This window comes from Triticum urartu, chromosome 3 (genome assembly GCF_003073215.2).
Source record: "Triticum urartu cultivar G1812 chromosome 3, Tu2.1, whole genome shotgun sequence".
Lineage (NCBI taxonomy): Eukaryota > Viridiplantae > Streptophyta > Magnoliopsida > Poales > Poaceae > Triticum > Triticum urartu.
The window spans coordinates 100,511,923-100,534,993 of NC_053024.1; the positions used below are offsets into that span (position 1 = coordinate 100,511,923).

The 23,071-nt window shown below is 45.4% G+C and overlaps 1 protein-coding gene across 3 annotated transcripts in view; it reads right to left on the minus strand.

Annotated features, from left to right (window-relative positions):
• Nucleotides 1-16,447, minus strand: part of LOC125543113 (probable RNA-dependent RNA polymerase 3) — a 29,158-nt gene extending 12,711 nt beyond the window's left edge. Inside the window, exons 1-10 of one of the 3 annotated variants that reach the window (XR_007298297.1) lie at nt 15,910-16,447; nt 12,951-13,710; nt 12,596-12,725; nt 11,836-11,919; nt 11,243-11,414; nt 6,781-6,997; nt 6,352-6,439; nt 6,150-6,281; nt 5,192-5,266; nt 5,029-5,100 (exon numbers count right to left, since the gene is read on the minus strand). Coding sequence is in view for 2 of the 3 variants with exons in the window: in XM_048706362.1 (XP_048562319.1) it covers nt 5,029-5,100; nt 5,192-5,266; nt 6,150-6,281; nt 6,352-6,439; nt 6,781-6,997; nt 11,243-11,414; nt 11,836-11,919; nt 12,596-12,725; nt 12,951-13,710; nt 15,910-16,243 (2,064 nt within the window). In the remaining variant the exon portion in view is untranslated. The remainder of the gene's footprint in view (nt 1-5,028; nt 5,101-5,191; nt 5,267-6,149; nt 6,282-6,351; nt 6,440-6,780; nt 6,998-11,242; nt 11,415-11,835; nt 11,920-12,595; nt 12,726-12,950; nt 13,711-15,909) is intronic. The other 2 variants (XM_048706362.1, XM_048706363.1) reach the window with 2 other exon arrangements.
• Nucleotides 16,448-23,071: the final 6,624 nt, after the last annotated feature.

A 23,071-nucleotide genomic window follows, 5' to 3' on the forward strand; every position in this document is an offset into this window, starting at 1 on the left:
GTGGCCAAGTTAGCCTCTCTCCCGCACGATGCAACTCCGTGCGTGCTCCACCCCAGCCGCCGCCGCCACCGCTAGGCCCCGTCCCTAGTCTGCATTGTCTCCGGCCGCCCCCTGCCCGGATCTGCCCGCCGCCGGCCGTCTCTTGTTCGGCCTCACCCTGATCCGCCGCCCGGCCGCCACCCATGCTCTGCCTGGATCCGCCCCCGACGCCCTCCTCTCTACTTCGGCCGTCGCCGCCCCTGTTCGGCTGCCCCCACCCCTCATCCGGCTGCCCCCTCCTCGTCCGGCCGCCGCCGTCCCTGTCTGGCCGCCGCCACCCCTGTCCGGCCGGATCCACGGCTCCCCGCTCGCGTTTTGGCCTCGGGCATGCCTCTGCCCGATCCAGATGCAGCCTCCTGTGACAATTGACTTCAAAAAATATAAAAACAGAGAGCTCATCACGTCTTCTTCGGGCTATGTGGTTGTTCCTCGGTGCTCGGTGATCTTCGATGGCACCAACTATGTTGAGTTTGTGGGTTTCATGCGTATGCATATGCGCGGTCTTTCCCTGTGGGGCGTTCTCTCTGGCGAGGTCCCCTGTCCGCCATGCCCTATTGCCCCCGTGGCTCCTACCCCGCCGGTGCCGCCTGTTCTTGCTGCTGATGCTTCTCAGGCTGATCGGGATGCAGCCAAGGCTCTCGATGATGCTGCGGTTGATGCTTATCATCAGCAGGTATCAGCTTATTCAGATGCTCTTTTTGTCTACCAAGATGATCTGTCTGCTTATACTCAGTGGTGCAATGATGATGCTCGAGTTGCTGCTGATCGCACTGCGAGTGTCCTCCCTCAGTTTGCTTTGGAGTTTATGGGCCTCGGCACCGTTGCAGCGATGTGGTCTTATCTCTGTCAGCGCTATCAGCCCTCTTGTGATGCTCTCTACTTATCTGTGGTGCGTCAGGAGCATGCTCTTCAGCAGGGTGACTCTTTTGTTGATGAGTTCTACACACAGAGCTCTGACATCTGGCGCCAGCTTGACTCTCTCCGGACAGTTGTTTGTGGTGCTTGCCGTTGCTGCCAAACTATGCGGTCCGACTTGGAGTTTCAGCGCGTTCATGAGTCCTTATCTCGCCTCCGTTCCGAGTTTGAGCCTCGACGTGCTCACTTGCTTGCTCATGGTCGTGTTCCTATCTTGGAGGTGCTTGCTGAGCTTCGTGCTGAGGAGACCCATCTTCGTTTTGCTGGGTTGCTTGTGGTTCCCTCTGTGCTGGCTGCTCGAGCTCCTTTGTCGTCTGCTCGCCTCACTGCTCCACCGCTCCTGCCCATACCTTCAGGGGGGTGCCCTCCTTATGCAGAGAAGGACCGGTCATGCCGTGACACCTTCTGTGGCTACTGCTCCAGGCCAGGTCACCCAAAGTCTGATTGTCGCCAAAAGCAGCGAGACCAGAGGCGCTCTTCTTCCAGTGGGACTCATGCGTCTTCCTCGACTCCGTCACTCACTGACTAGGACATTGTGCGGCTCAAGCACATACTGGCTTCCTCCGGTTCTTCATCGACGGGTTCCACTGCCGCTGTGACAGCTTCCACCGCTCCATCACCGCCGGCACCTACACAGTCAGGTACATCTTCGTGGGTTCTGGATTCTACAGCTTCTTTTCATATGTCTTTTGATTCTTCCGCGGTGTCTTCTCTTCGACCTCTTGATTCTCCTATTAATGTTCTCACTGCCAATGGCACACCCCTTCCTGTTGCTAGTCGTGGCACTCTTTCTACTCCGTCTTTTTTTGTTCCTAGTGTTTCTCATGTTCCCCGTCTTACCATGAATCTCTTTTCCGCTGCCCAACTTATTGATTCTAGTTGTCGTGTCATTCTTGATGTCGACTCTTGCTCTGTTCAGGATCGTCGCACCAACGCTCTGGTTGGTGCTAGCCCTCGGCGCCGTGAGTCAGAGGGCCTTTGGGAGGTTGACTGGCTTCGTGTTCCTTCCGCTACCACCACTTCTGCCAATTCTCATGCTCTTGCTGCCTCCTCTTCCGCGTCCTTCCAGCAGTGGCATCATCGACTTGGTCACATTTGTGGCTCCCGCTTGTCATCGTTAGTGCGTTAGGGCGTCTTAGGGTCTATCTCTGGAGATGTTTCTTTACATTGTGATGGTTGTAGACTTGGCAAACAGGCCCAGTTACCTTAGTCTACCAGTGAGTTGGTATCTCGGCGTCCTTTTGACTTAGTTCATTTTGATGTTTGGGGTCATGCTCCCTTTGATTCGAAAGGTGGTCATCGCTACTATGTTCTGTTTATTGATGATTTCTCTCGCTACACTTGGCTCTACTTTATGAAACCTCGTAGCAAGGTTCTCTCTATATACAAGCGATTTTCTGCCATGGTTCAAACCCAGTTTTCCACGCCTATTCGTACTTTTCATGTTGACTCCACTGGAGAGTATATCTCCTAGATGTTGCGTGGTTTTCTTGCGAAACCAGGTACTCTTGCCCAGTTCTCATGTTCTGGTGCCCATGCTCAGAATGGCGTTGCGGAACGTAAGCATCATCATCTGCTTGAGACGGCTCGTGTGCTGACGATCGCCGCCTCTCTTCCACCCCACTTTTGGGCTGAGGCCGTTTTCGCATCCACCTATCTCATCAACATTCAGCCATCGGCTGCCTTGCAGGGTGGTATTCCTATGGAGCGTCTCACTGGTCATTCTCCTGACTACTCAGCTCTCCGTATGTTTGGATGTGTGTGTGCTATGTTCTTCTTGCCCCACGAGAACTCACCAAATTGACTGCTCGGTCGATTGAGTGTGTTTTTCTTGGCTACAGTGATGAGCACAAGGGCTATAGATGTTGGGATCCTGTTGGTCGTCGGCTGCGCATTTCGCGTGATGTGACTTTCGATGAGTCTCGTTCTTACTACCCATGTCCTTTCTCCTCGAGCTTTTCTGTGGACGATATTTCTTTCCTTCTCCTTCCCGATACACCTTCCTATGTGCCTCATGTCTCCCCCCTTCCTCTAGCATGTCTCTCTTCCTCATACACCATCGACACCACCTTCCCCTCCATCCTCCTCCCCACCCTCATCATCCACCTCCACCATCCTCTCCAGTATGTCGGCCTCTCTCTCCTTTTCCTCTCCACTACCCTCGCGCCTTCGTATCGAGGATGATTCTACTGACTCACCTTCCACTTCCAGAGCGCCTCCTTTCACGCCTCCACCGGTTCATAACCTTTGTGCTCGGCCTCGCCCCCCACCTGATCGCTATTCTCCTGACCGGTACGGTCTCTCTGCTGTTGCTGAGCCCCCTTCCTATCGGGTTGCCATGACTCGGCCTGAATGCCAGCTTGCGATGGCCGAGGAGATTGCTGCCCTTGAGCGCACTGGCACGTGGGATCTGGTTTCCCTTCCGATGTTCGTCCCATCACGTGCAAGTGGGTCTATACGATTAAGACTCGCTCCGATGGTTCTCTTGAGTGTCACAAAGCTCGTCTTGTGGCACGTGGCTTTCAGCAGGAGCAGAGACGCGATTATGATGAGACATTCGCTCATGTGGCCCACATGACCACTGTCCGCACTCTCCTTGTTGTGGCTTCTGTTCGTCATTGGTCTGTGTCTCAGCTTGACGTTCAGAACGCCTTTCTAATGGTGAGTTGTGTGAGGAGGTTTATATGCAGCCACCACCAGGGTACTCTGTTCCTGATGGTATGGTCTGTCGACTTCGGCGCTCTCTCTGTGGTCTTAAACAGGCCCCTCGCACCTGGTTCGAGCGGTTCGCCTCTGTCGTGACTGCTGCTGGCTTCTCGCCCAGTGATCATGATCCCGCCTTGTTTGTTCACACATTTCCTCGTGGTCGGACTCTTCTCCTTCTATATGTAGATGACATGATCATCACCGGCGACGACTCTGACTACATTGCCTTTGTTAAGGCCTGCCTTCACGACCAGTCCTAATGTCTGATCTTGGTCCACTTCACTATTTACTTGGGATTGAGGTTTCTTCGACCTTTGATGGCTTCTTCATCTCCCAGGAAAAATATATACAGGGTCTTCTTGCTCGAGCCGCTCTTGGCGATGAGCGCACTGTTGTGACTCCTATGGAGCTCAACATTCAGCTTCGTGCTTCTGATGGTGATCCTCTTCCTGATCCCACTCGCTATCGCCACCTTGTTAGGAGCCTTGTCTATCTAGTTGTCACTCATCCTGACATATCCTATCCTGTCCACATTCCCAGTCAGTTCGTTTCAGCCCCCACCTCTGTCCACTAGTCACCTCCTCCATGTTCTACGATATCTTCGTGGCACGATCTCTCACCGCCTTTTCTTTCCCCACTCCAGCTCCAGGCCTACTCTAATGCTACGTGGGCTGGTGATCCTTCTGATCGACGCTCGTTGTCTGCTTATTGTGTCTTTCTTGGCAGCTCTCTCACTGCCTGGAAGACAAAGAAACAGACTGCAGTTTCTCGCTCGAGCACAGAGGCTGAGTTGCGAGCGATGGCTATGTTGATGGCTGAGGTACCTAGTTGCGATGGTTACTTGAGGACTTTGGTGTGTCTGCTACTACACCGACTCCCTTATTGTCAGACAGTACAGGTGCTATCAGTATTGCGCGTGACCCGGTGAAGCATGAGCTCACCAAGCACATCGGTGTGGATGCCTCCTTTGTGCGTGCTGCTGTGCAGGATCAGATTCTCGCTCTTCACTATGTGCCCTCTGAGTTACAGTTGGCGGACTTCTTCACAAAGGCACAAACTCGAGGGCAGCATGGGTTCTTTCTCTCCAAACTCAGTGTTGTTGATCCACCATGAGTTTGGGGGGGGGGGGGTAGATGTGTATACCATACATGTACATGTATTGGCCTTTGGCCCCCTGTGAAAGTTAGTTGCTCATTCTCCAACAAACTGAATTTCAGACCCATAACAAAACTAAGACCATCCTGCTATAACGATCAAAAGAAGATGCACACTTGCCCCCGCCCAAATTTGCTAAAAAGAAGGCAACCAATAATAAGACTAGTAGTTTGAATTTGAAGTGGTACAATGTCTGAAACTCTTAGTCCATACCCTTCTGTCAATTAATGCAGTTCCCTTAACAGCTGATCCTTTATAGAACATCCGGAACTGAATAAGAAGAGGCTAGAGAAGAACAGACAAGAAACAACAAATATATTAGTTAAATCATAACACATTCATAATGCAGTATATCAGAACATGGTTAACACAATACAGGTTTACTGGCAATAGGCCGTTGTTTCTTCGCATGGGGAGACGTCATAAGTGTATCATCACAAGCCTGAACATCCTGAACAAGGCATAATGAAGCAATAAGAGGTTTGCTAGAAGTGTTAGAATAAAATACTGCCAATAGCAATCCTTGCTGAAGTCTGAAGAGCGTGAATTCCACGAGGGGGGACATTTATAGAGGAAATGCAGCAGTAATTGTTTTGTACATGAATGACAGATATAGAAATTACTAGTAGCAGTTGATCTAATGGAATTCTTTGAAAAATAAGGAATGATCAGTGAAATTACTAGTAGCAATTGATCTAATGGAATTCTTGGAAAAAAAATTAAGTGAATATGGTAACAGTAACCATATGCATAAACCTTTACAATATTCGTGTTTTCAAATGCAATCTAATTTCAAAGGAACCCAAAAGGAATAGTGCAGTGATATGAGCAATCTGAAAGCAGAAAAGTTGCATGCTGAAATGTCCCTTCTATTTAACCCCCTGAATCTTGGGGAGATTAATGGTTTAATACCCCAGACTGCAATCTAACCAATGCCCTGAAGATAAAAAAATGTCTATTTATTATTTAACCACCTGAGCCAGTTTAAATGTAGTTCTGCCATCATGGTGTATTATTTAGCAACAGTAAGGAATCTTGTTTATCCAAGTTTTTTGGTATGCATACACCACACAGTGATCTAGTAAACCATAATTCAAGTTTGCTTCATCATTCACAAAACAATAAACATCAGAGGAGCCAAAAATATTCTACATAAGAAAAATATATTATAACTAAGGTTCATAAATTCTACTCCCTCCAATCCATATTAGTAGTCGCTCAAATGGATGTATCTAGCACTGAAATATGTCTAGATACATCCATTTGAGCGACAAGTAATATGGATCAAAGGGAGTACTATAAAGGTGTAAGGCATAAAGGGAAAGTGCACAAACTTGTGACTTCAAAAGTTTTCCCTTGTACATAATTGTTGGGCATTTCTCAGCCAAATCTTCAGATATTAGGCCAGTTCCATCAGTATGGATCAGGAGTTCCCCATCTCGTTGAACAATTCCCCCATTTTCATCCTGAAATATCACATTGAGATAAGTTTACATTTCAGAAGCAAGATCAAATACAGTGGAACGAGAGACTTACGCTGCAAGGTTTATCATCAAGCTGTATAACATGAACCGCTGATAAATTAACCTCCATTGTGATAGTTTTCGATAGTATCAAAGCAAACCTGCAACATCCAATGGAAGAACGCAAGTTTTAAACAGAGAGACTACAGCAACAGCCATGGGGACAGCAAATTATCATAAAAAATCAGGGTTTTGTCTGTTTAGAGGGTTTTAAATAGTTCAACAGCAGCAGCATGGGGACAAGGGAACAGAAAACCTAGGTACTGGGATTTCCCATATACAAGCTTATCTTCCAATTAAATGGAACTTTAGCCTTCTGAAATATGCCTCTTTTTGCTTGTTTCTAAGAATACTCCCACATGGTAGCAACAATGTATCATTCATTTAACAACAAAACAACATCAATAGACTGCTACTACTCAATAACGTTAGAAGAACAAACCTGGCCATGTATTTTGCCAAGGTGGGAGCGGTATGTATGTGCATGAATAGTTTGCGAGCCTGATTGATTGTCTTGCCAGAGAGTATGTAAGGTTCATCCATATTCCATCCAGACTCTGTGCGAACAAAGTAGCATTTCACGCCTGAAGCGCAGTTCTTGTTTTCCCAATTTATTTTCTCTTCTTTCTTTTTCTCATCTTTTCCTCCATCCTTGTAAACTAAATAAACAGACATCAGTCAAGAAAGATCATGCAACCAACCTCAAGTTAGCTGCTAGAAACCTAAGGGAAGCACTTTACAATACCAAAAGATTTTGCTAACAAAAAAAATAGCACTGGTGTCTCATTTGGCAGGTGAAAACAAGTCTTACTTTTCAACCATATATTGCGCTGTGTTTTCCAGTATGCACGTGCTCACAACATAAGTGAGCCAATTTTCCAAACATGGAAGATACCATATTCCCAGTGCAAGTAACAGAGGCAACGAGCAAAAGTAGAAATCATAAGAATATACTCCCTCCGTTCCAAAATAGATGACTCAACTTTATACTAATTTTGGAACGGAGGGAGTACTTGACTGTCCCGCACATTAAACACGTAGATGAGTGTATTTGCAAGTCTAAGTTGTCTTTTCATGAGAAAGGTACGTACTTACCCTTCCATTTCCATGCCACTGCCCGATAAATTAGGGTTATATGTGTCACCAATAAATTAGGGTAACAATTGTCACCAATATACCCCTTGCCCCAAATATGGTGTACTTTGATTCATTAAGATAAGGCTTCGAACAACAATTACTCCATAAACATAGAATTTATGGTATAAAATTGATCTCATTAGAATTCGCATGCAGAAGTACTTATGATTGTGACTTTGCATCACACATATCACGTACGAATGGAGTAATTATTGGTCAAGACCTTGTCTTAACAAATCATGATAGGCCTTATATTTTGGGACTGGGGGATTAACTATTTTGGATCAAGGTATCAGTTGCAAATTTCCAATTGTATACTAGTTATTGCCCTCAATTCTTAACATGTGTTAAGAGAGAGGTCCTAAAACCTAACCCTATGTCACCAATATACTACCTCCATGACACACATCTCACAAGAGAAATACCAAGGACTCTTCACTACTATTGTTTGCCAATCTAATAGCATGTGTTCCCACCTAGCACATCATTGTCAGACACTACTTTCAACTCACGGAAATGACATCCCCTTTCCACTGGACCTCTGATTTAACCTCCCATGCTTCTCTTGTCCATTCACAGCATAACATAGGGCAGTTATAACAAGATCAGCATGTCATTCTCCAGCTCTATGCCATACATATTAAGTTCCATGCACCAACCAGTAGAATCATAAGTTCGAATGGATGGAGAAGGTTAGGTAATTTACATATACTTCGACACCCCCTCTTAGGTGTGGCGTGATAAGGCCTAAAAAAGGACAGAAAGAGGGCAAGCAATATTTTTTTATTTAGATGTGAAAGTCGAGACTTGAACCCAAGACTTTTGGCTCTAATAGCATATTAAGTTTCAAGCACCAGCCAGTTGAACCAAAAGTCCAAACTGATGGAGAAGGTTGGGTAATTCACATATACTTCAACCATACAATCCTAGATCTGATGGTTCGCCAACCTCCTCTAACCATCATGAGGCCACAACTGTACCAACCTTTCCTCAAAAGGTAAAAAAGAAAAGCAAGGCCACCATTGTCCATGATTTACTGTTGCTGCCATCATCGCAATATTTGAACCAACATTGACAATACTTATGGTAGGCATGGTCTCCACTTTGCTGCATAGAGCCATGCCAATCTCAACATTAGACTCCTATGCTCTAGACACCTTCTTCTATGTTTGGCTTCTTTGGCCGCTGCTTCTTGTGACACCATTGTTTAGGGGCAAAGGTAAGGGACTGTCCCCCATGATCCAAGAAGTGAACATATGGACAATCTAGCAGTTTAAATTCCAAGACAAGTTGTTTGTATTGCTACAGTTTGGCACCTCTTACTATACCTGGCCAAACATCGGGCCGGGCCGGGCCTAGCCAAGCCCGAGGCAAAAAACCCAGGCCCAGGCCCGGCCCGGCCATCGGGCCTGGTTTTTAGGCCCGAGCTTGGCCCGAACACGTAAAAGCCCGGCAGGCCTCGGGCCTCAGGCCGGGCCCTTCAGGAAATCACAAAAATGACAAGCCCAGGCCCGGCCCGGCCATCAGGCTCAAAATCTAGGCCCGAGCCCGGCCCAGGAGCAGCGTCGGGCCGGGCCGGCCGGGCCAGGCTTCCCATGGCCAGGTATACCTCTTACCAACATTCCACGAGGCTAAGTTTACCCCCCCCCCTCCCCCAACACCCACCCAAGTGACCGGGAACACCACTGTGAACAGAATCACCCAAGTGACTGCGGGTGGGGCATTGGCGCATCATGGTAAAAAATATCCATTATTAATGATTATAGCTGAATTTATTGTGACTACACTCTCTTGGTGGTGGATTACAGTACTACCACAATACCCGTGCATAGCTACAAAACTATAGGATATGAGGAGTTAGGTCACTGGCTTAGGAAGCCGGGCCAGGCTTCCCATGGCCAGGTATACCTCTTACCAACATTCCACGAGGCTAAGTTTACCCCCCCCCCCTCCCCCAACACCCACCCAAGTGACCGGGAACACCACTGTGAACAGAATCACCCAAGTGACTGCGGGTGGGGCATTGGCGCATCATGGTAACAAATATCCATTATTAATGATTATAGCTGAATTTATTGTGACTACACTCTCTTGGTGGTGGATTACAGTACTACCACAATACCCGTGCATAGCTACAAAACTATAGGATATGAGGAGTTAGGTCACTGGCTTAGGAAATCATCCAAATACGTTCGTGTCATGCGCCCTTTGCATGCGGTTCACTATTAAAAAGAACAAACATACAAACAACAAAAGATCATGAGGCATTGGAGAGTCTTAAGTGACCATAGTCCTTTACAGACACAACATTCCGAATGTTTAAACATATGAGAATTGACCAGGGCCGTACCCCGGAAATTGAGGCCCCGGAGCGAAATCACAATTTAGGCCCCATGTATAAGAAAGTCAAGTAGGTAATTAAAACATTATTTTTGTTAGTCACTGCGGTAGTACAGATTTCTGAAGGAACTATACATACTTAAAAAGGAAAATCTTACAATTTTGAGCTACAAGTCCATCTTTTACTCTTTTAGCCAAGGCGTGCCATCCTATGAGCATTTTTTGATACAAAATCTTGGATTAGTATTCTCAACCTAATGTTGTCAACATTATCATGAACATCAGCCTCTATATTCTGATTTTTCGGAGGCGCTCTGATTGCTCACCTCCAGGGACTGCCGCGACCAAGCAGCAAGATTCCAACCTCTTGATTTCCTAAGGGGACGATGGATGGATTGATGGATCAATGGAACAAGCAGTAGAAAACACCCCAATTTATAGGTTGCTGCAGACACGAGCCTGCAGTTCATTGTCTACTTGCCATAATCTCAGGATTTAGTATTTGCACAAAAATTGGGGGCCCTAGATTTTGAGGGGCCCTGTGCAGCGGCTCCACTTGCACCTGTGCATGTACGGGCATGGAATTGACATTGGTAAGTTGACTGCACAAGGTCGTGGATCGGGTAGGACAGGAGGACAAGGTCTATGGTCGTTTTGGAATTATAATTTGTTCACTCTCTTGTTCTATGATCTAAAACTGAAATAACTTGGTTGAGAAGAAAAAAAATGACAAACAAGAGCATTATATTGAGTTGGAGTCGCATTTCTGCATTTGTTATTTGTGCCTTCTATAAGTGTTGGTCTCGCATGAAAGTAGTAGTGTATTTGTTTATTTGCGTTAGGTCCCACATATGAGTACATTTGTTTATTTATATTCTTGGAAGGTTGCTGTTCCCAATGTGGGTAGAGGAGCATTTGTTTATTGGTGAAGGTTGTTGGTCGCACATGTGAACTCACCAACTCCAACCTTTATAAGTAGGAAAGATTAGGCAGTGGTAATACTGGAAAACCATATTACTTAATACTCTCGTAGTGTAAAAAAACGCCTTATATTTTGATACAGAGGGAGTAGTAATTAAGGGTGGGTTGGGTGCTTGTGGTTCTATAAATCAAGTTTGGCATTAATTGGACAAATCAAAATGGAATACAATGATATGCATATTATTCAATTCTAATCAGCCAAACACAAACACATCTTTTCCTGGATCTACTCATCTAAATGTCATATAACTAAATGAAATCCTGCTCTATCTCATTCTCATACACCTCCAAATAATCCGTATGTACCAGCCTATGTAGGGATCAGCTTATTAACACCTAGTGGCACACCACAGAAGGCAGAAATTGTATGTACAGTATGCACACTCCTCGGTATGGCAATCTTGTTAACAAAGAAAAACTGAGAATATTATAAGAGGAGAACTTACCAAAAAACCGGTAGCGGCGTAAACCCAGAATAATACCATCTTCAGCAACCTTATGGTAAGGTAGAAAATCAGTCACAGATTCTGAAGATTGCCCCATAAACTTTACCAAGAGGACGTTATCATCACCAACAATTTTTTGCAAATGAGTCCGCGTATTTTGTATATATGGTCCCTATCTCCAGTCAAATGAAGTTAAAATATAAGATTGGTCTGAGCTTTAAATAGAAATTCCTTGTTGTACGCAACATTTGTCGATTTTGGTCCCTAAACGAATTACTTTTGTTGACATTTTCCTAAATATTTGTAGTTCTACTACCATAGTATGCATGACTTACCAACTTATGCAATCACAATCACATGATTATCATAAACTGCATATTTACACTTTGTTAGAGCTTGCACAGTATGCGTGTCTGGAATACACCTATATGTGAATCTAGAGGAACAAACACACCCAAAATGAATCAACAGAAACAATAAAAGAAACATGGCTGGTAGGTGTGCATACATCGAATAGCAGGTCATCAACATAATATCACAGTGAAACAATAAATATAAGAAGATGATGCAGAAATATTAGAAGTGTTACAAACCTTGAAAAGTTTCACTACAGAATCCCCTGTTATCTCTACAATACAATGGTAGACTCTTGGTGCACCTGGGTCGGAATCAAGGTTCTACAAGCATCAAGTTGAGAAAAGGGGAACAATTCTATCAGCCTCAAGGTATCATTTATTATAGAGGGAAAATCAAATATATATGCCAGCACATTATTCTCATTGAGAGAGATTATTCTTGCTGCTTAATGTGTCTATAATAATTCTTATAAGGAGTGTGAGAACTGCGAGTGGAGACATGGAATTGATAGCACACAAGGTTCAAAATAACAAAATTATGAACAAATTAATTCATCTAGTTGTATCGCTAAAGGATTTCAGAACTATGATGGATCAGTACGACTGTACAAAATTAGCAGCCAAAAAAAAATAAAGGGGAAATGACATGTGATGTCCCATCTAGCCAGCAAACCAGCTGCAGCAATTTCAAGCTCTTTTTTTGCATGTAATTAATTCTACTTGTTTTCCTAGTTTGAAATCAATTAATTAAAGCGTTAGTTAGGCACAAGTTGTGATATACATGTTCGGCACAATAGGCATGACATTACGATATACGTTCATGTGCAAACTAAAAGCCAAAACACTTGAAACTTTCTGCACATCTGCAAATTATATATAGCTCTGGTTCCATTGGATGAATATATCATGTGCTACTATGATAGAAGAGCATCATACTTGACCATTGTTAAGAGACCTATCATGAAATAAGATAAAACAAGAGATTGATAAAAAAAACCTTCACTCTATCTGAAAATTTTATATACTTGCAACCAAATGCTCTCCAGATTTCTGGCTCAAACTGAACCATGGAAAGGTACTTCAAGGATCTAATATAGTCCACAGATAGTTCATCTTCTATCCTCTTCCTGTAAATCAAATAGAAGATATAACAGGAACTTCATCACATGTACAAGACAGTTTTGCCTTAAAGGTTAAATTTACTGGGAACAAGAGGCACATGTACTTTAGGAAATAGTGATGTCTGGATAAGCCATCCATGGAAGTGAACAAATTAAACGTTTTGATTCTATTTACTAACAAGTATAACAAAACCATGTACTCCAAAAACTGTAACTCAAAGAGGAACTCACTGACGAAGGTATGCACAAATCATAAATCTCTTCATGAACTCCAATTCCTCCAGTGCTTGCATTTGAGGACTTGCTTTCTCCCTCAATGCATTTTCTGTGGCATGATAGGTTGCACAACTTGGCGCCATTGCCCATGCTGGGCTATGTGGGCTTCCTGACGGAAGAACCATTCGCTGAACAGGTCTTGAAAGATCCCGCACAGGGCTTGGTGTGGAAACACTCCTTGGAGGTGTATGAATGGCATTTGGTATGGGGCTTTCAATCCTCATATCATTATGCAGCCCAATGGACACACAATGGCCAGGGCTACCTCCCTGCATCATAACATCAGGAGTAGGAACATAGTCCAGGTTCAGGAGCGGGATCCAAGCGCGCGGGTTCTCGCCTGCCATCCATGGCAGGGTTGGAACCGGCATCATAGCAGGTGTCATTGAGGATGGGTTCTCGGCTGCCATCCTGGGCTGGGTTGTTGCCGGCATCATAGCAGGAGTCATTGCTCGGATACGATCATTAATCTGAATGTCATCCTGGATTTGCAAGGAGGCCCGGCCAGATGGAGTATTAGCTGCCATCGCGGTCACGTTTTGTTCTATACAAACAATTTCTCTGACAGGACCCATGTTATCTTGCAAATTGATAGGCCGCGGTTGACTGGGACTCCCAGCACGGTTTGAGAGACGAAAAGCTATCTCTTCAGTGTAAGGGCTTTGAACCTCAACTTGATCATCGCTATGGTACTGTGGCCCAGATACAGAGTCATCTGTTTAACCAAAGATTTCATGGTTAGTTCAAGGAACATTACAGTATATACAACATAAAAGCAAAGAATCATCAATCTAGCAAGGAGAACGAGAAGCAGACACAATTGAATGAATGCAGAAAAATATTCCACATGAACAATATGCATAGCAAATCAGGCATGGTTGCAAAGGCAGGAAGTGTGGAAACAAGAAAATACTGATACTTATCCGTATTGGATACCGTATCAGATACCGATTCTTTCCAGATACGTCCCTGATACCTTTCAGGCTCTAGTGGTGCTGGTGGTGGGCTCCTTTCCCCGGTGCTCCTGCTCCCCTTTCCCCGCTCCCCTTTCTCTCTAAGTGAACTCTAAGCGAACTTTTATGTTTGGTAAATTGCTGCTACCCTGTGGTTGCTGGTTCTTGCTTTTGTTGAAATCATGGATAAGAAGATAGAAATGGACTGCACTTACGAAATACTCCCTCCGTCCCAAAATAAGTGTCGCTGATTTAGTACAAAGTTTGTACAAAAGGTCCACCAACTTACAAAAAGAAAGGGCAGTGACTCTACTGTGCTGCGGTGTTGAGGTGTAGTTTCCTCAAGAATACAATCAGCGACAGAATCCGGTAACCCCAGAAAACAGCATTGAGGAAGAAGCAATTTTGTTGCTGCTCGTACTTATAAGAAAGCTAGCCCTCAGAGAAATAAAGTGGGATCCTGACTTTGTGAATCATTTGATTTGATGTATGCACTGTCAGTATCTGGGTAGTTGAAGTCTTGGCCAACCATCTAGAAACATTGTTGCCTGGAACCTATAGCAGATCAGAAATGTGGTATATTCTCGCACTTTGCTCCAGTGCAACTGGCATGGACAATAGTGCCTTGAATATTATAAGGAATAGCTTTCATGTATTAGAAAGGAAGGGAAAACATCATGTTCCATCTCTTCTTTTAGTGGCCAAAGAAACTATGCTGTAAGAATGCATGCTTCTGAAGGAATAAAATTGGCAAATAAAGCCATGAAGTCTTTCAGAAGTCATGAGAAACATTTTATCAGCGTGTAAACCATTTTATTGGTGGACCTTTTGCTAGGCCCTCCACTTCTCACACAGAGAAGTTGAGATTACAGGAGGAAGCACTGAGGCTTTTGCAGGAGGCTGCTGCGATGGCCAAGTGTGGACCTGACAAACTGTATAGCCTTGCTTCGGAAAATGCAATGCAGCTGTTGAAAATGCAACAGAATGTCTTGAAAAATGGTGACTGGAAGTTCAGTTAGCACCTGGAAGTTGTTAATTCTGGTGTTATCTGCACAACAAAATTTACAAGAAGCTGAAGCAGTAGCAGATATCAAAGCAGAAGTAGAGAGGTTTCTGGTGCTTCTTGCTCTGCTCTGTCTGGTAATTTCTCCTCTGTGGAATGCCCTTTAGCTCTGTGCTGCTATATTGCTCTTTGCGCTCTGCTATGCTAGTTCACCGTTGTATACAACCAAGGAGAATTGGTTTGCACCAGAGACTAGTAGGAAATCCTTGCAAAACAGAGCTTTCTTAATTGATTAATTGGCCATGTCATGTCGCTGCACCTGACTGGGATCAGCATACTTGGCCATGTCATGTCGCTGATTTAGTACAAAGTTTGTACACTTATTTTGGACGGAGGGGGTTCAAAAATAGTCAAACATATTCCCATATTGATACCATATTCTACGTATATTGCCCCGATACTGAATTACTGATACACGTATCCGTATCAGTGCAATTTATTGTGGAAACATCATTATACTGAACACGTGCCAAGAATGCTCTGCTCTGTCTTTCAAACGATAGCATGCCTAATAAGAAAAATCCAAAAGCACTGCTTGGCGAATGGCAAAGAAGAATATGATGACGAAATCTGAAGCAGAGCTCCACGAAATCAACAAAAGAAAAGAACATGGCCATTTGTGATCCCTACTGCCGAGCATGAAAGCAGATCCACCCGAGCAACAGAAAGAAAGCACCACTTAACTCCACTTATTTTACATTGAAACGTGGGAGGGTTTCCAAAAATAGAGCAGGAACCGAGGATCCAGCCGTTGAATTTGAATAAAAAGGGTCACTTTCGCCACAAAATGCAGTATTGCGGCAGCCGCATTCCCGCACGATGCACACCCATCCCCTAACTGCACTCCACATCCAACCAAGCAGACCATAACAAATAAAAGAGGGGGAAGGTGGCTCACCTCCCTGCGAAGGGCCGGAGCTGCAGCAGGCGGCGCTCTTGGCGGGAGGGATGCCCCGCGCGTTGCGCTGCATCGCCTCGAAGTCCTTGTCGGCCCTGTCCGCCAGGTACCTGATGAAGCCGGAGAGCGTCTTGACGGGCGTCCGGGACTCGGCGATCGCGCGCAGCACCCGCGCCGCCGCCGCCTCGCCGAGCCCCGCGAGCCGCTGCCGCGCGTCCGGGTCGGCGCACTGCCCCAGGCGCGCCTCGAGCCGCGCGAGCTCCGCGCCCGCGGCCGCCGGGAGCGGCGGGGCCGCGCACGTCCGCTGGGCCGTCGGGCTCTGGTAGCTCAGCATCTCGGCTAGGGTTCAGGATGCAGGGTCTCCGGCCGCGGCCCGCGACGGCGGCGGCGGCGCCGTTCCTTCGCGGCTAAGCAAATGCTGGCCCGCGACGGCGGTGGAGAGGCCGAGAGGGACGAAGAGGGGAATCAAACTGTGCCAAGGGAGGGGAAAGCTGCCGCCTGGGCTGATCACGGGCGCTGGAGCGACGCTGCAGGGGAGGGGGAGGCGGCGGGTGCGGGGCCCGCGTGACGTTGGTGTGGTGTGGTGTGGACTTGAATGGCGACCTGTGTTGTGGGACGAGGGAACCGCGCCGGCCCTGGGGTTGCTCGGAAGGACTGGCACGTGGCGGGATAGGGAGAATCTTCGGAGAGGATGGACGGTGGGGCCGGGTGTCAGGGAGCCGCGGGGCATGCGGGGTTCGTCGTGTTGTACACGTTACCTTCCAATCCCATAGTCTTGCTGACGAAAAGATTCCGAGGGAAACCCTGAAGGAATCGATCCTGTCCTCCCTACTGACAAGTGGCAAGTCCATTCACGTCGTCGTCAGGCTCGCTTATTTGAAATTCAAATGTTCACAAATGTTTCCCTCCCGGCCTAGAGGCGCCCAACCAATTACTACTGCTCCAGTCGTAGCTTATTTTCCCAAAGCCATCTTCCGCTCGTGAGCTCAAATTAGCTCCCCCCGCAAAAAAAAAGGAAGCTCAAATTAGCTTGTGATGAACAATAAAATCCAACAAAATTAAAATATACTCCCTTAGTGTGTGTGTGTGTGTGTGTGTGTGTGTGTGTGTGTAGTAAGCTTTGAGAAATGTTTTGAGTACTTGCAAAGTTTCATTATGGAATGACATTCATGGAAGTCATGGCAAAAAAAACATCACTCCTAAATGCTTGCAAAAATACCGCTTTTGAAGCATTGATTTTTTTTGCCACGACTTCCGCAAATGTCATTCCATAATGAAATTTTGTGAGCACTCAATACATTTTTCAAGTTATCCACAATTTTTTTATATTTTTTTTAATTTATTTTCATTTTTTCCAGATTTTATCACTCACACAAACTCATTTGAGCCCCAGCTCAGAAACATTGTGTCCCTTGTTTTTAGATTACTGGGTTCTGATCGGGAAGTGCATTTGGTGGCCGAGCTCCATGGAATGCTTTAATTTTTTTCATCAAAAATACATTTTTATCCAAAAATATACTACCTCCTTTTTGATTTATAGGGCTCAATTCAAAAATCTCACCAACCAAGGTAGATGGTGAGTGGTGAAACAATTTTGTAATTTGCAAACTACTCGATTAATGCGCTTATTTTCTTCAAAAAATTGTGTTTACCAATGCATTAATTGCAATACATAAAGTACATGCATTTGTCAATTTTCTCTTAATACTTGCATGCAGTGATTTATTGCACCTTGAAATCTAAAAATGTGATGGGGAACAACCAAATTGAAACTTATAAAATGGAAAAACTAAAATTTTGAGATAAGCCCTATAAACCGGAAAGGAGCGAGTATATAGGCATAAGCATATATGGGTACTATGAGCATGCTTGGATCCAAGGGACTATTTTTAGTCTGACTAAAAATAGTCTCTTTTAGAGGCTAAAGTTCCAAGCACCCCTAACTAAAGAGAGGCTAGGACTTGTCTTGAGGCTAAAATTTTTTAGTCATAGGAAACCTACTAAAATATGTATTAGCCCTCTCTCTCCTCATTTAATTCCTCTCCTTTAACACATGCGAGTTCTGGATTGGAGGGTTTGGAGGATAATAAATGCTCAATAACTTGATTTTAGTGTATTTAGTATTTGGATCCAAATATGGGAGAGGCTAGCAAATTTTAGTCCCACTATTTTTAGTCATGGGACTAAAATGTATCCAAGCACCCTCTATATACGTGCACTGTACCCATCCATGTATCAGTTCACTCTTCAGCTAACATCTCACGCCTTGCTATTAGTTTTGATTTGTGTTGCTTTTGATCCATGCGTGAGATGTTGATCGGTCAGTTGATGAGTGAACAGATATAGGGATGTCTCTTGCAAAGGTCATTCACCACCTACTCTAGCGTTGACAAGTCACGCATTGCATGTGTGTCATTTGTCGCAATCTGAAAGTTTTTTTTCAAAATATTTATATCTCTTGAACCGTGTGTCTAAATCACAAACTCATAGTTTGATTCCTCATGTCAAGATTTTCGAAACTAGATCTAATGTTAATAGGTTTCAACAAACTTTTTTTAACGAAAAAAGAGGAAAATCTAAATGAAAAATGAAAAATGAAAAATGAAAAAGACCAAAAAAACCGGAGAAAAAAATGTAAAACTTTACATGAATCACAATTGCGCCTTTTATTTTTGGGAAGCGCAGTTTTGCTTCCCGCGAAAACACATGTTGTGTTTTTCCCTTTTCAGGAAGCATAGTTCTAGTTATACTTTATTTGGGAAAGCACAATTGTGTTTTTTCGTTTTTGGAAAATACAATTGCGCTTGTCATGCAAGCATAGGTTGTGCTTTTTTTATGAGTGTGCTTTCCGAAAAGGGAAATATGGGTTGTGCTTTTCCTTCCGTTAGAGATCACAGAAGCATATGTTGTTCTTCTGGTAAAAAAGCACGACTTCCCGAAACAAAAATTCAAAAAAGGCTTAGTAAAAACAAAAGAAATACAAAAGAAAACTGAAAATACGTGTTATATAAACTGAAAATCCTGGGATGCAACGTGCGAGACACGTGACGACGGCTGGACACACCATTTGACGCACTTCGAGTGCCCAAAAGTGACATCTAGAAGGAGTACCGTTAGATAGTTGATACGGTACCTCAAAAAAAATATTCACTCGTAGTGTTTCCTCTATCTCTATGCTTCAACTTTGACCGTAAATTTAACTATCAAAACCGATTGTGGCGGGAGCAAAAGTTATATCAGTGAATTCGTAATCGAAAGAAGTTTTTAATTATGTAACTTTTTCTCCCGCCGCAGTCGGTCTCGTTTGTTAAATTTATGGTCAAAGTTCGACCTCAGGAAGCGCAGGTGCACTATATTTTGAAATGGAGGGAGTAGTTTTTTTAGAAAAAAAAAAGATAGTTGATACGGTGATGCTGGGCCTTGACGATTGCCGCTAGCCTATGCGCCGAAGTCCGGGAGACAGCCGATGTGTGATTCCCCCCTCAAAAAAAGCCGATGTGTGATTCATGCTGAGCGAACTGCCCCATGCCCGCATCGGAGCGTGTAAAACTGGTGCAATCGCCGCATGGGCGCTAGGTCGTCCCTCGTCCGTCGGCCATCGCAGATCGCCGCCCGATCTATCGCCTGTACGCGTCCTACGCGCTCCGCACTTGGCGGCGCGCTCGTCGCATCCACCATCTAGCCGGTGCGCCGTGCGCCCCATGGTCTTATCCTGTTTCTGTTTCGTGAGTGTTCTCTGCTTCCATACCTTAATTGGATATATGGGATGAATGGTCGATCCTTCATGATTAGGCTAGTTGCTCATGAATATACATGTTTAGTCCGACGGAAATCTCAAGCTTAAGCCTCACTCCCTTGCTGACGAACACAAATATCGGCCTTAGCTATCGGTTGATCAACTTCCATAACTGTTATGCATGTATATGCTTCAATCAAATTATGCCGTACTGCCATGATGTCCATACTTGCAATCCAGAATGTCATGTGTGAAACACACCTATGTGTTATGCTCATGTTATCTGAAGCATTTTCACCAAAACACACACTTAAACATAAGGTCTCATTTTGTCATCATGATCTTTGACATCAGCGTTGACCATTGCTGTATATAACGATTACAATATACTATCAGGCTTCATTTTGTCAAATGACTTTAAATTCAATCGGACGGTACAATTTGTGGGAGCAAGGACATAGTGAAACTGAAGCAATAGTAGGTCAAAGTTCGCAATATTTGAATATGAAACTGTGGACCTATTTTGCAGAGGGAGCGCTAGCTAGAAATATGCTAATGCCATCTTCTTTATAGCAAACCGTCGGTTCTTTTTGCTGAATGATACAAGTGCCACACTAAGTGTAGCTTTGAGGTTTCTTTGAAAAAGTTCAGTGTTCCAGCCTCATATTTGCTAGCGCAAATTCTCTAAATAAAAAAACATAAAACTAAACAAGATATGATAGCAACATGGATTGTAATTCCAGGTTACACTTATTTTCAGGCAAATAAGCACTGAAACTGGAACCCCACGCATGCTCTTCACCAATGGAAATAATGCACAAGGCAACTGAATCTGCTTATGATGAAGATGATGGCAAAGGTAAGGATGTATCAAGCACGGAAGAAAAAGATCCGTGGAATCCTCCATATCCTCCTCGTGCTTCTGGTCCTGCTAAAGACATGTCTGAGCAATGCTGATGAAGCAGTGGAGGATAAGAGCCAGAACTATGAGGAAGATTTCCCACCAATCCAACAGCATAACAATGCAAAAAATTGGGGGCCTGTCCAAGCTACCAGAATGAGTGCTAGGGTTGCTGGGGACACCAGAACCATTCTTCAGAAGGCTCAACGGTTCAAATGCACCCAAGATGCAAGAACCAACAGAGAAGGTATGAAGAACAAACCCTTCTCCCTTTTCAATAATCTCAATTTCCTTTCTGTTGCTAATAAAGTAGGCATAGATGTTATTTTAGAGGAAGGAGTAGATGTTGATCCTACCAGCAATGTAGCTGATCATTGTAGAGAGGGGGGTGTGATCCCTGACAGAACTGAAGGTTCTGCTTCAAATTTCATCACCCCAAAGAAAATGCCTGTGGATGATAGTGTTGAATCTAGCAATAGTGAACTGTGGTATTTGGTCTGTAAGAATAGAAGGGGTAAGCACCCCAGAACTAGACTTATAACATGAACGATCTGTTCTGGAATGTGAGAAGGATTGCTGCCCCTGGTAGGAAAACTTTGATCCTGGAAACTATGGCTAAAACCCATGCTTCCATTGTGGGCTTCCAGGAAACTAAAAAAGAGGAGTTTTCTGACTCCTTTCTAAAATCCCTAGTAGGTAATAGAAATTTTTCCTGGCATCACTTACCAGCCCAAGGCTCTGCTGGAGGCATCCTGATGGGAGTAGACCTGGACATTTTAGATGTTGTCTCCTGGTCCAATTTAGAGTCTTCTGTTAGTTGTGTTATGAAGTTGAAAAATACTGATAACCCCTATAGAGTCATTACTGTCTATGGTTCTCCTTATGAAGAGGGAAAAGAAAGTTTTATCTCTGAACTACATTCCTTGTTCCTAGAAGACCCCCTCCTGTAACGCCCCGGATATAACTTTCCCAATTTGTACTCCAACTCTTGTCGTTTCTGGCGTTAAGTTATATTTATTTTCTCGGGTTCGGGTCTTTGTCTCCGTGTGTTGTTGTCGTCGTCATGCATCTCATATCATGTCATCATGTGCATTGCATTTGCATACGTGTTCATCTCATGCATTCGAGCTTTTTCCCCGTTGTCCGTTTTGCATTCCGGCGCTTCGTTCTCCTCCGGTGGTCAATTCTACCTTTCTTTCGTGTGTGGGGATTAAACATTTCCGGATTGGACCGAGACTTGTCAAGCGGCCTTGGTTTACTACCGGTAGACCGCCTGTCAAGTTTCGTATCATTTGGACTTCGTTTGATACTCCAACGGTTAACCGAGGGACCGAAAAGGCCTCGTGTGTGTTGCAGCCCAACACCCCTCCAATTTGGCCCAAAACCCACCAAACTCTGCTCCATCATCTAGAGCGTTCGATCACGATCGCGTGGCCGAAAACCGCACCTCATTTGGACTCTCCTAGCTCCCTCTATGCCTATAAATAGACCCCCCCCCCTCCGAAATTCGCGGTTCCACTCTCCCCCTAACCCTAGATCCACCCTCCTCGCGCCGCCGGACAACGTCCGCGCCGAGTCGGACGTGTCCGACCTGCGCGCCGCCGCCCGCAGCCAACCACTCGCTGCCACGTGGCCCGGGACCGCATCGCCGCCGCCTCCCACCGACGCGGGCCCGCAGGCCCAGCGCCGGCCCCCGCGGCCCAACTCCTCCCCGCCGCCTCGCGCCGCTCGCCGTCCCGCGCCTGTAGCTCCGACGCCCGACGCGCTCGCCGGCTGCCGCCTCGCCGCCCGGCTCCGGTGACCTCGCCGGCTACCTCCACCGCCCGCTCCGACAGCCGCCTCCGCCGGTGGCCGCCGCCCGGCGACGCCCACCGTCCTCCGCCGCCTCTGCCACGGCGACCTCGCCGGCGACCGGCCTCCTCCTCCGCCGAAACTTCATCACCGGCGACCTCAAGCTCCGGTGCCATCGAACCTCGGGAGTCGCGCGCGTGAACAGTGCACGTCGGATCTCAGATCTGAGATATTTTCGGATCCGGTTGACTTTTTCCCCCGAACCCTAATTTTTCATGCCTACTTTGACCTGTGATATCTCCGCATCCGTAGCTCCGATTTGGACGTATAGCATATCAAAATGTTCGTCTCAGAGAGTACATAATTTCACTCCATTGCATCATTTTCATTTGAGTTCATCTTGATGCTCGAAATGCTGTTAGAAGAGGGCTTCATGAGTTAATTGTCAGATCTGCTAGTTCATCTTAGACATTTGTCATTTTTGCCATGATTATTGTGTGCATGCTATGCCCATGTGTCCTACATATGTTTTGTTAAGGGTTTTGTCATCTTTCCAGAGGTGCAACCCATGTATTTTTGTGATGTGTGTGGTGCCTAGTGCAAGCTTGCAAAGTGAGGCACCCGGTAACTCTGTTTTCAGGGACTTAGGAATTTCACTAAGTCCTGGGATTGTTTAGTTCATGATGCCATATGTTCTTGCTGTTTCCTAGTGATCCGTGCCTCTTTTGAGGATG